The sequence below is a fragment of the Tasmannia lanceolata genome, unplaced genomic scaffold, assembly GCF_043159265.1.
Source record: "Tasmannia lanceolata isolate RefF3 unplaced genomic scaffold, GAP_Taslan_0.1 ptg000002l, whole genome shotgun sequence".
Classification (NCBI taxonomy): domain Eukaryota; kingdom Viridiplantae; phylum Streptophyta; class Magnoliopsida; order Canellales; family Winteraceae; genus Tasmannia; species Tasmannia lanceolata.
The window spans coordinates 21583199-21596125 of record NW_027518679.1 but is presented as its reverse complement, the minus strand read 5'-3'; the positions used below and the strand labels follow the sequence as shown (position 1 = coordinate 21596125).

Genomic DNA, 12927 nt, shown 5'->3' with positions numbered 1-12927 from the left:
TGACCAAATCTTTGCCCAATTTCACTTTCCTCGTTATTTCCCAGACGATTCCTATTTATGCATCTTTATATGCTTTATTGCTTCCTTTTTTTTGAAGGGTTTTGCTAAGGAGTTCCCTTAGGGTGCATTGGAAACTTAATTTTGCCATTATTTTGCACATTATTTTAGGGTTTTATACATGTTTTGAGACTTTTTTTGGGTGAAAGCATGTGTAAAACCCTAAAATGATGTGTAAAATATGGGAAATGATACCAGCACAACCTTTTTTTGATATTTTCACAAACCATCCTGTCCTTTTGTTTTCCTATTTATTCATCTTTATATGCATTTATTGCTTCCTTTTTGAAGGGTTTTGCTAACGGGTGCGCTTAAGGTGCATAGGAAACTTAATTTTACACATGTTTTGAGGATTTTTTTAATGAAAACTTGTGTAAAACCCTGAAATGATGTGTAAAATAATTGCAAAATTAAGTTTCAAATGCACCTTAATGGGAAGCTCTATTAATTCTCCAGTTCTAGTTATGTTATAGTTTTTTGTAAATGCAAAAATCACTGTGGAAATGACCAAATCTTTGGGCAATTTCACTTTCCTCATTATTTCCAAAACGAAATGCAGTGTTTTCCTCTTAATGCATCTTTATATACATTTATCGCTTCCTTTTCTTGGGGGGATTTGCTAACGAGTGCGTTTAAGGTGGATTGAAAACTTAATTTTACCCATGTTTTGAGACTTTTTTTTATCAAAACATGTGTAAAACCTTAAAATGATTTGTAAAATAATACAGGGAAGCTCTACGAATTCTCCCTTTCTAGATATGTAAAATCACTGTGGAATGCCCAAATCTTTGGCCAACTTCCCTTTGGTGTTTATTTTTCAAACAAAATTCCGCTTCTGAAGTGTTTTTCGTATTTATGCATCTTTCAATATATGTATTTATTTCTTCCCTTTTTTTTCAATAGTAAAGAATTGGATTAAGGAAGGGTTTTGCTAAGGTTAGGGCACTCGTTATGGTGCATTGGAAATGATATTTTACACTTGTTTTGATAAAAAAAGAAGTATCAGATCATGTTTTGGGACGCTCTACGAATTCTCCAGTTCTAGGTATGCAAAATCACTGTGGAAATGACCAAATCTTTGGGCAATTTCACTTTTGTCTTTATTTTCCAAACGAAATCCCGTTTTGGAAGTGTTTTCTTTTCCTATTTGTGCATCTTTATATGAATTTATTGCTTCTTTTTTTTTCTTGAATGGTAATGAATTTGATTATGGTTTTGCTAAAGAGTGTCCTTGAATATCATTTAATTGCCATTAGGATGTTGAATTGATACATATTTTGATACTTTTACCCATGTTTTGAGGTTTTTTCCTCATAGTATGTGTAAATTCAACATCCAATGGGCAATTAAATGATGCTTGATGAGTGTAGGGCACTCGTTAGCAAAACCCAAAGAAATAACCAAAGAAATAAATAGTGGGATCAGCCCGGCGATTGAGATGATCAATCTACAACCCTAGAGTGAAAAGAAAAACAAAAAAGTAAATCAACACTCGAATCAAGGGTTAAGGAAATCAAACATTTCCAAAGCCTGACGATCTAGATGGCATTTATTGCTTCCTCTGTTATTTTACCTGTCTTCTCTGGGTGTTCTGTTTTCTATATCCCTTCTATCCAAAAGGTTTTGTTGGATTTGAATTCCATGATTTTGGATGAGTAACATACTGTGTTACATGATTACTATATTGACATGTGCCTTTAGAAACTGTTGATTCTCAATCAAGTGGTATGTACCCGAAAAATTTGAATTCCTGGGTATTTTTTATTGCATGAAAAATGTGAGAAATGAGTGGATGGAGAATGGATGTTCAAGGCATGGTTTCTGAAGCACGTCGCTTGAATCAGTCTGTAACATGCCTCACCGTAATGATGGTTAGATATTCAATTTTCATCTTACTGCATTCCAACATGCAACTAGGGCACATGTAAATGCTAGGATGACAGACCGTAAACGAACCAGTAAGCTGATTCACAGATCAAATGAACGATTTAATAATTGCTTCACTTAGGAACATCTACATTATGCAATGGCTAGTTTATTTCTTTTATTGTCTTGGTAAGCTACGGTTTACGGATGCAAGAACTTTATCTACTCTCATTTTAATTCCAACCTATGACATGGTCATGCAAAGATGGCAACCTAGCAACTGGACCAATGGGTAGATTGTTCATCACAGAAACCAGTTGGTTCAGTGTGCAAATCATGTCCTTCTTCATGGGGACTCGATGACGCAGAGAGATGCCCGTTTTGGAAGATGCCCCAAATTCCCAAAATTGAAACTTAAAGTCATGGCCATGCCAGAAGAAGAATTCATTCACTACACCATTGCTTGGTTTTCAATTTCCACCAAAACCGACACAAAATAACCGAAATGTTTCCATTTCCGTCCCCACCGAAACAAAAGCTCAATGGATTTGTTCCACTACATTACTTCGGTCACAATTTCGACTGAAATGGCTAGAATTTGCTGCCATTGCACGCAACTGCCATTGTTGCTGGTGTTGCTCCACTGCTTTCATTGCCATCATCGGTGCCGTTGACTTAAAAAGACTTATATTACCTTGCATGACTTAAAAGGCTTATAGTATCATCTCTGAATAATATATGTGGGATTGCCGGGCGTCTGGAATATGTCTGCAACATCCGTTCATTATCTTGCTGTCGGATCATCGATCTAGGATATTTGGATCAAAGAATTTTATCATCTATCCAGATTGAAGTCATCTGCCTATCTTTGTTTTTCCTGCATTGCTAGTACACTCGAAATCCTGAGTATGGATCCCCATCAAGGAGTCTATGCCAGTAGCACTTATTGGGCTAAACCGAATACCACCATCTCCAATAATCCATCTTCTATTAGATATGCAGTCTTCCTTTACATCTTTTATATCCTTCCATTGTTTGGTATCACCAGCCTTTTTAGTTTTCAAGTAGATACTGTCGTTCTTCAAGTATTTCAGTCTCCAAAAGATGATCCACTCATTTTCCTATAAATGCTGATTGGATAACTTTAATTCTAAAGAAATCACACATATCAATAAGTGGTTTAGTGTTGATTCCTCTTTCCTCTTTACGGGCATAAAGATTCATCCTAGCAACCATTGAGTTTTCTTGCCATCTTCATTAGCTCCTAACTTGAAATTTGTAAAGATGCTTTCAATGTGATTAAGCACAATAATAGGAGGATTAAGGGCAGATAACACGTAAATTGGCATAGAAAACACCCATGAAATTTGCAATGTTGATTTCAATGCATGTACTATTTTTCGTTATTTCTCATATTACTCCTCTTTGTAAAATAGTTTTGTAAAATGCGAGTTAGATTCTTAATCCTCAAATTCGTGGTTTTCTACACCGCATCAGATTTCTAATATCTTTGTTTGTATTTGGTTTCAAGCATATACTAGTGGGACCATCCGTGCTATGCATGGGATTGGAAGTTATTTTTTATGGAAAAGAAATTGCAAGAAATTGAGAGTTCTCTAATTTGAATTTCTCAGTAATTTACAATTAGAATCATCCTCTAAGCTATTGGTTGCAGTACTCAAGAAAGAGAAAAAACCAAGCATGCTAGTGGGGCTCGTACTCTATATATATGATTGCAGGCCTGTATGAATACAGTTTCATTAGGCAATTGATTTCCCGTGACAAAACTTGCTCAATCATCCAAACCATTTATCCCTTAGAACTTGCTATAAATTTGGTACAAATAGGTCTTGCTTCAAAATCCAGTCCCATCCAATGCTTTATTTCCAAATGGATCTTCGAGTACAGAACTCGGCAGTTGCTGCTCTCCTAGAGGTATCAGATGCCAGATTCAGTCGAGGCAATGGTGGTGGCTTTGTTGGCTAGTAGCTGCAGTGTCTCTCTCAATTATTTTTATAGACCCTGAAAAGAAAAATAGTAGGAATCCCAAATAAATTAAACGCTAAAAGAAATTAGTGAAGAACAAAAAAAAAAGATGTCAATGGCATTCTCTAACATCCTGTTACAGAAAGAGCAAAATACCAAGTGCATCAACCATTACTGGACTTTGAAATTCGCCCGCATTAATAAGAATCTATCAACTAAATTCACTCTAACGAAATAGCCGACTCTGAATTCTCCGATCATGACTCATAGAATTTGAGTCCGCATCACCATATTTACATTTGGGTGAATGAAGGATAAAGAATCAATCTTCAACCTGAAGCGATGGCTAGTAGCAACTGCAGAACCAGAGGGGTCAAAATTAGAATCAATACAACAAAATCACATTAGTCCCAAACAAAAATCAAAGCCAATCTAAGATTTTCACACCTTTAAAGATGAAAGCTGTCAAAAAATTCAAAGGCAATCTACAATTTTGACACCTTTAAAGATAAAAGCTGTAAAAAAATTGGAAATACAGACACATCTGAAAATAGAATAGTTGAAGGTCTAAAATCGACGGCAGCCTCCTATGGGTATTGAGAGGCGCAAGGGTGAAGACTGGGATCCATTAAAGCGGTGTGTGTGTGTGTGTGTGTGTGAGAGAGAGAGAGAGAGAGAGAGAGAGAGTTTTAAGAAGTTTTGTAACTTATATATAGAAAATTCTCGAATATAAAGGGAAGGCATTCATTGAGATTTACGTTTGTAAAAAAATACCATGAATAATGTGATTGATGAGATTTATTTGTTAGGAAAACGAATGGATATATCCCTTTGGAAAAGAATAGGAAACGATTTTGTTTCCATTTGAGAATTTTTGTTGCTGGAGTAAGAAACGACATGCAATTGAAAAGAATCCTCGAGAAAGAATATTACTGGAAACGTTAATTATTTAATGGGATTCTTTATTAGAATATAATGGGGGTGTTTTCAAAACGTTAGGATCATTTTTTGTGTGGGAGAGAGAGAGAGAGAGAGAGAGAGAGAGAGAGAGAGAGAGAGATTTTAGGTTAAGAACGGCTTTTCAAGAAAAACGTGCGTGTAATTAATTGTTATAAATAAATGTTCTTTACATCGTTTGATTTTTGGGACAAAAATTTTTAAAAATGGGTTGAAAATTTAAAGTGCCACGTAAGAAATAACTTGCCATGTAAACTTGAGGGAGGATGGGCGTGAATAGTGAAACATCCCTTCTTCCGCAAGTTGAAAAGAGAATTTTTAGGGAGGGAAAGTTATCATGAAAACCAAAAAATTTTGGGATATATATGCATTTGAGAAAGGAAACGGCAAAAATTTAGGAATACTAAAGATTTAAACGTAGATATCTCCGGCAAGTTGAAAAGAGAATTTTTAGGGAGGGAAAGTTATCGTGAAAACCAAATATTGTGGGATATACATGCATTTGAGAAAGGAACCGGCTTTTAATTTAGAAATACCAAAGATTTAAAAACTATTTACTTTTGGAATATTCTTGCCATGTAGATCTGATAGAAATAAATATCCAGCAATAAATAGAAGATATGGGATATGGCAAATTTATTAGAAAAAATCCAACAATTAATTGATGCGTTGTATCTATTAATTGATTGAGAAAAATACATTTACACCCCCTCTAGTTCTGACCCATTCAACTCTAACCCTGACGTTCAAAACGTGACAAGTACACCCCCTGAGGTTTTTTAAATGTGATGGAGTAGACGTCGAGGCGGAAATGACCAAAATGCCCTCGTCTTCCCCAACTGAAAATTAGGGTTTTCATACATGAAAACTGAAAATTAGGGTTTGATTCAAACCTTTGTTTATTTATCAACATAAACCCTCGATTTAGGAGTTTTATTTGTCTTCATTCACATCATTATCATGATTTTCACAAAAGCCCTAATATTTTAGGGCTTTTTTTGTTTTTATCAATGTTTTTTTCTTGAAATGTGGGTTTGATGTAGCCATGGGGTGGGGTCCCATTGTCTGTGGTGGAGGTGACGGCAGTGACGATGGTGGCGGTGGCCGGAGGTGTGTCGGCGGCAGTGCGAAATGGCGTAACCTTAATCCCTTTGCAAATGGCTTAAAACCAGTGACTGAGGGTATTTCTATCCTCAAAATCTTAACCCAAGTTAGTTTCAGTCTTTCCGTCGGGTTAAACTGATGTACAGTTGACGGAGGGGGTCGAACTTATACAAATTGAAACCTCAGGGGGTGTACTTGTCACGTTCTGAAAGTCAAGACTAGAGTTGAATGTGTCAGAAACTAGAGGGGGTGTAAATGTATCTTTCCCTAATTGATTATACTATGAATCGGGCATGCGCTGAAAATATGGGAATACTAATCGAATTTGGTTGCCTTTTTGCAATGGAAAAATAAGAACAAAAAAATGCCACGTTGGAATTTATTGGCCACGTAGATTTGAGGGAGGAAGAGGAGGGCTGCCACGTCAACGGTGAACAGTGAACCTCCCTTCCTCCTTATTATATTAGATGCGGATTTAATAGTTGCAACAAATGATCATTCAAAAAAAAAAAGTATAGTTGCAACAAAGGAGTGATTTTCAAAATTCCGGCACATGGTTTCTACCCCATTCTAATTCTTTCTCATCGTTTCTTGGGAAAGATCTGATATTACCCGGATGCTTTTGGTAGCGTTCACCGGTTATAATGATTTTTCCCATATATAAAGATCATATTGTTGTCAAGTGCAAATACTCTCACTAGTACCATGGCTTCTCCATTTGGACTCGACATGGAAATCAATCTTTCCCTTTCCATGTTTAGACTCAATGAAGTGCTCATTTTCGATGGAAATGGATGATTTTTTTCCTTTAAAAGCCCCATATTATGCTCTAGTTGTAATGAAGGGTGTTTAAACTTTAAAAGGAGATTGATATGCATTCCATGTGACATGACAACCATGGCTTTCCATTCCCGTCTTACATTCTATGAGAATATTTTCTTAATTGTTTAAAATATGTTAGATTTTACTTGATTAATCTAATCGGTGTGGTGACATGCGCATTGATTTTCATCTTGCTAGGCCATTATAAGAATAAGATGTAGTAAATGTTTGGCAAGGTTTAGTGCCTAAATTTTTTAATGGATATCAGACCATTATAAGATGTTGTAAATGTTTGGGAAGGTTTAGTGCCTAATTTTTTTAATGGATTTCACATGCGCCAATTAATGGCAGTCTAAAGTCTTCAATAAAAAAATTGTAAGGTATACTGACTTCTGTTTGTTTCTCTATTCTTTGTGAAGCATGAAAAGAGCACTTGCGAGGTACAACAAAAGCGTCGAATGTTCTGAGCTTTCTTTAGTAAAGCATGAGGCCGAGGTATCCTATGTCTTATTTGCGGTTCTAACATCTAAAATGTTAGCATGATATATGTAGTGGTGATGTGATCTGGCCTTGTTTTCGGGCCATATTTAGAGACTATCCATTTATTTAATTTTTTTATTTATCTAGGACTTTATATTTCATTATATAATTATTATGGAGCCTAGATGTGGGGTAGTCCACATCACACAGGGCCCACCACCACCTCACCACCACCCCTCACTTTGCCTTGGTCATGATTAACACCCATTAGAAGGTTAATTTGGTGCCTCAGAGAAGGGAAAATTCCACTTATCGGGTTTTGAAACCCCTTAAAACCTTATAAAAAATCATTTGACCTCTTTTTCTAAATCAAGCAAACATATTTCTTTGCTTTTTTGAATTTGAGCTTTTTCATTGTTTTTTGACATTTGGAACTCATTTTTCTTCAAGATCGACTTGAAAGAAGATTGCATTCTAATTTGTGTTATAAAACACACAAAGTCATTTTTTTTTTTTTTTTCCAATTTTCTCTTTCTTGTTGATCATACTCCTTAGCTCACACACCCTTATCCACTTGTTGTTCTTTTACTTGCTTGTATTGTGTACTTCTTTTTCCTCTCCTTGTAGAAATGTCCCGTGTTGATTCCACTAAAAGAGTCCAACGATGGTATTACACTATACCAATTTCACTTATGTTAAAATCTATGTTGCACGAGTACGAGTATCAGAATTTGCCCGTGAGTACCACGTGTCGGATATGCAAAACTTAAAGAGTAAAAGAAGAAAATATGATTACCAGTATGTTTTACTCAATTTTATAATGTTTTATTTCGACGGAAAAATTTAAAACATGTATTAATTGTAAGATGAAAGAGATATAGAATTGTGGGAGCGAATCATGAAATATTGGAATCCGACACATTTCTGACACAGGTACTTTTTCCATTCAGAAGAATCCATTTAATATAAATTAAAATGCATTCATTATTTTTCCTTTCTCTTTATTCCCTGATCTTACTCTTATTTTTTGTTATTTGCATCTAATTTCATGTAGTGAACTACTAGTACAAAAAGAATCAGATTCGATCTTTAGTTTGAGACTTTGGCCCCACAAATGTGGAGGTATTTTGTGGAAATTAATGGAAATGCATGGAAATCATAGAAAAATCATGGAAGTTTAAGGAAGTCCATGGAAATGACGAAAATTTACAATGAACCTTCACGTAATTATATAATAAGCACAAATGCACACTTAAAAGCATCACATAAGCATGATAGCCATTCTTAATGGTTTAATAAGATCTATCTCCGAGTGGCATGTGATGTCACAGATGTTGGAACAAGGTTCTATATAGATATTTCACATGATTTGAACATTGATGATTGTGCTATTATTTTAAATCTCAACTTATCTTATTAATGGAATATACTTTAATATTTCTTGCGTACATGGGGTGTTTTTTTTGGTTATTTGGGTGCATTCAAGGAATCAAACTTAGATTTCGGTCCCCACGAAAGTCAACACTTGTCGGCCGAAATCGACGTGTCGGTGGAAGTTTAAAACCATGCTTGTTCGAACATATGCATGTCCTAAAAATTTAAATTTAGAACTTCATATACATACCAAGCTCTCTCTCTCTCTCTGTGAATATATACATTTACTTTTTAATTACATACATATGTTCATGTACTTAGTTTATAATGTACACGCATACATACATATGCACAATTTGCATAATTTATATAAATATATGTACAATGAAACATGCTGTGTCTAAATATATATATATATATATATATATATATATATATATCTATATATATAGGTATATCTATATATATATATAGGTGTGTGTATATCTATATATATATATCTATATATATATATTTATATATATAAATATATGTATAGGTGTGTATATATATATAGGTGTGTGTGTGTGTGTGTGTGTGTATATATATATATATATATATATATATATATATATATATATATATATATTTAGAGGAATAAGATTGTACGCTCGACCGTACCTAAAGTTAGGTACGGTAGAGTGCCAAATCACATGGGTCCCCCATTTTTGGTGGGCATCTAAACCATTCATTTGCAAGGCCCCATCATAGATAGGGTGCATACCAAAAATCAGCTCCATAGGATCATCCTAACCCATCCATTTGTGGAGGCCAAAATGGACAGACAGTGTTTGTCCACAAATCTGCCCATTTTGGCCTCCAGTTTTGGAGGGGTTAGGATGATTCAATGGTGCTGATTTTTGGTATGCACCCTATCTATGATGGGGCCTTGCAAATGAATGGTTTAGATGCCCACCAAAAATGGGGGACCCATGTGATTTGGCACTCTACCGTACCTAACTTTAGGTACGGTCGAGCGTACAATCCTTTTCCTCATATATTTATATATATAAATATATGTATAGGTGTGTGTATAGGTGTGTGTGTGTGTATATATATATATATATATATATATATATATATATATATATATATAGGTGTGTGTATGTATATGTATGTATATATATATATATATATATATTGTGTGTGTATGCATATATGTGTATGTACACACACACACACACACACATATATATATATGTGTGTGTGTGTGTGTGTGAGAGAGAGAGAGAGTCTAGCGGATTTAATATTGGGTGATGTTATCTATGGTCCATTTGTTTGTTGTTCACACTCTTTAATTATAAGATTTACTAATTGGCTGTATGCAACATGTTGGCAATTGTACCAACTAATGAGAAAAGTGCAAAATAAGAGTGCTAATATTAATACTAGGGAGTGATAGTATTATCTTCAATAAGAGGTGAATTAACGATTTTCGCACACCAAGACTTTACTAAATAATGGCATGATACAAAAAATTACAAGAATGCCATAGATACTTGACACGTTAATCATCCCAAAAGAACTGTTATTCAAATTTAGGTATCATACACTAAATAACCCACTTAAACACACTATGTCATTATATATACTTTGTAAAACACCCCTTCACGCTGGGGCAAAAATATTTTTTCCATAAGTTGGAGAGAATATCATGATATAAAGCTCCTCACAAATGTTTTACAAAACAATATCATAGAATGAAGCTCTCTTAATTTGGAAAGACCACTATAGTGGCTAAAAATATGCTCCATGTTTTCTTCAAGATGGCCCCAAAATATGCAGTCAATCATCTCAATGATTCTTCATTCCTATAGCTGATCCCCAGTATGAATTTCGCCTCACATGGCCAGCCATAATAAAGGAATGACGCGATGAGAAGGAAAAGTAACTCTCTAATGTATGGTATAAAGGGCTTAACATCTACTTAAGTCATGAAAAATGTGATCTGATAGTGAAAATGCTACCTTGGTTAAGGGCCCAAAAAACCTCATCTTTGAGGGCATAAGTAAAGATAAATGTATCCTAAAGTCTATTTGAAGGATTAGGAAATCATTTGAGACTCTCTAAGAGTTCATCTCCCTCAATATAGGGGTAAGAACCATCTGGTGCCCGTCGAAGTAATATATTCAGATACCATCACTCAATTTACAGCCTTATTAAATAGATTGAAAAATCCACAATAAAAGCTTTTTTCTTTTATCAATATATGAAAACACCAGGATCGGGAAAATATTTGGCAAAGATTATTTAAGAATAACTATAGAGGTTACTAACTTTGGCTTCTGTCCTAAGTCTGGTCCTGTGATTTTCTATTAAGTTAAAGAGGCTATTAACCTATCTAGATACAATATCTACTTAGACAAGCTCTACTATATAGTGCTTATATTTCCGACCAGGAAAATGAAAGAAACTTGCCTATAATGTTATTTTTTCTAGCTCAGAAAAGGGGTTGTGGGGAAAGAAAGAAAAGGGTTGAGGGGGTAAATTTGATTGATAATGAGCAGATCTTGGGAGGACTTTGTCTTCGAAGCTCGAATGTGAGGGTAAGAGGGACATGTTTTATCATGACCCTTGCAATGTATCTTAGTAACTTCCATGACGGTTATATTTTAGATATCTAAATGTAAAATTTGGAGCTTCTATGGTCCTCCATCTCCAGGCTTGTCTTTCAAGAATTCTAACAATGATAACATTCATGTTTGTTCACCTCCATCTCTCCATTTAGGGGAAAACTTGCACTCTCCATATTGGGAAAGACCCGACTTCCCTCACTTTTATTTTCTCTTCCTGTCATCTTCTACATCTCAACTGTTTTGAGTGCTTGGCAGTCAGAATATATGTGCGTAGCAAGGCCTTAGTTTTGCCGCTGTTGATCTTAAGAGTTCTGAAATTGTATTAATTGTGCCCATTCTATGTAGTTTATTTTAAACAAAATTGTATCAAGTACCTGATACCTTTTTTGAGCGATTTAGTCAATTTTTTGGCACCTTTTGCTATGAACACCTCTCTGTATTTTTTGTGCATTAATTGTTATATAAACTTGTTTATTTATTTTTATGGTTAATGTTTCTCTTAAGTGTTTGTTTTCTCCCCCAAGCAGACTGAACAAAGTGAGGAGCTAAACATTCTGAAAAATGAAGTTAGAAAGCTAAAAACGGCAAACTTGTATGTGTACCTTTTTTTTTATTTTATGTATTATAGTTTTGAAGGCGCCGGGGGGGGGGGGGAGATGTTGGGGGCTAGGTTACTTCCACTTCCGTCTTCCATAATATTCGTCTTATTTCTTTGTTTCCTTCCTTTTGTTTAGGCAGATGATGGGTAAAGAGCTCATAGGCTTGAGTTTGGAAGAATTGCAATGCCTAGAACGCCAATTGAATGGGGGGATATTATCTGTGAAAAATAGGAAGGTAATGAAGAATTTATGACTAGTTTTAGAACTTGTTTGTTCATTTTGGAACGTTGTTTACATGACAAAAAATGTACCAATTCAGTCATTTTGTCAAGTATTTCCTTAGTTAATCTACAGTTTCCTTGCCCTTTTATGTCAATTCTGACCTCAAACTTGCATTTTTCCAGGAGCAGTTACTGTTGGGACAACTTCAGCAATCACGTTTACAGGTGCACTAAATTTCTCTAATGATATATTAATTTTATGTTTTAATGGATGGTTTCTGCATTTCCACATTTAAATTTAATAAGCTTCTTTCAAAGAAATCTTTTTGGTTTTGAAATATTATTAACCCTGGATAAAAAATTTGCTTGAGTTGGTATTACTTGTATGAGTCAACTCTTTTTTTCAAGCGAAAAAACTCAAAATACCCATGTTCTTAGTGTATCGCCTAAAATGAAAAGTATCTCAAGTGTTTCTTTGAGTATGGTACATAGTTACCAGGGTGAGAAACGAATTTGAGAAACGAAACGGGAAACCTATGAAAAAAAATAGTGGAAACGAGAAAACGATAGAAAATCGTATGAGAAATGTCTTCCACAAGGAAAATACGAAATGTGGTTTTGTAGAGTTAAATTTTGTTAATTTCAAATTTCTATTTGAATTTTTATTATTTTTATTTTTATGACAATATATGCTATTATTTTCTTTTTTAATATCTATTCCACAATATTTGATGTGTTTTTTCGAAAATGATTTTCGTAAGTTCCACTCATGTGTCTTACACATCTTACATGCGTTTTCTATGAGTGTTGCATACGTTTATCACATGTTTCACACATGATTTACAT

The 12927-nt window shown here is 34.6% G+C and overlaps 1 protein-coding gene across 1 annotated transcript in view; it reads left to right on the top strand.

The window, feature by feature from the left end:
* Positions 1–12927, top strand: part of LOC143887794 (agamous-like MADS-box protein AGL18) — a 47895-nt gene that overhangs the window by 2747 nt on the left and 32221 nt on the right. The window contains exons 2-5 of the mRNA XM_077392012.1: positions 7212–7287; positions 11789–11853; positions 11996–12095; positions 12265–12306. Coding sequence (XP_077248127.1) covers positions 7212–7287; positions 11789–11853; positions 11996–12095; positions 12265–12306 — 283 coding nt within the window. The remainder of the gene's footprint in view (positions 1–7211; positions 7288–11788; positions 11854–11995; positions 12096–12264; positions 12307–12927) is intronic.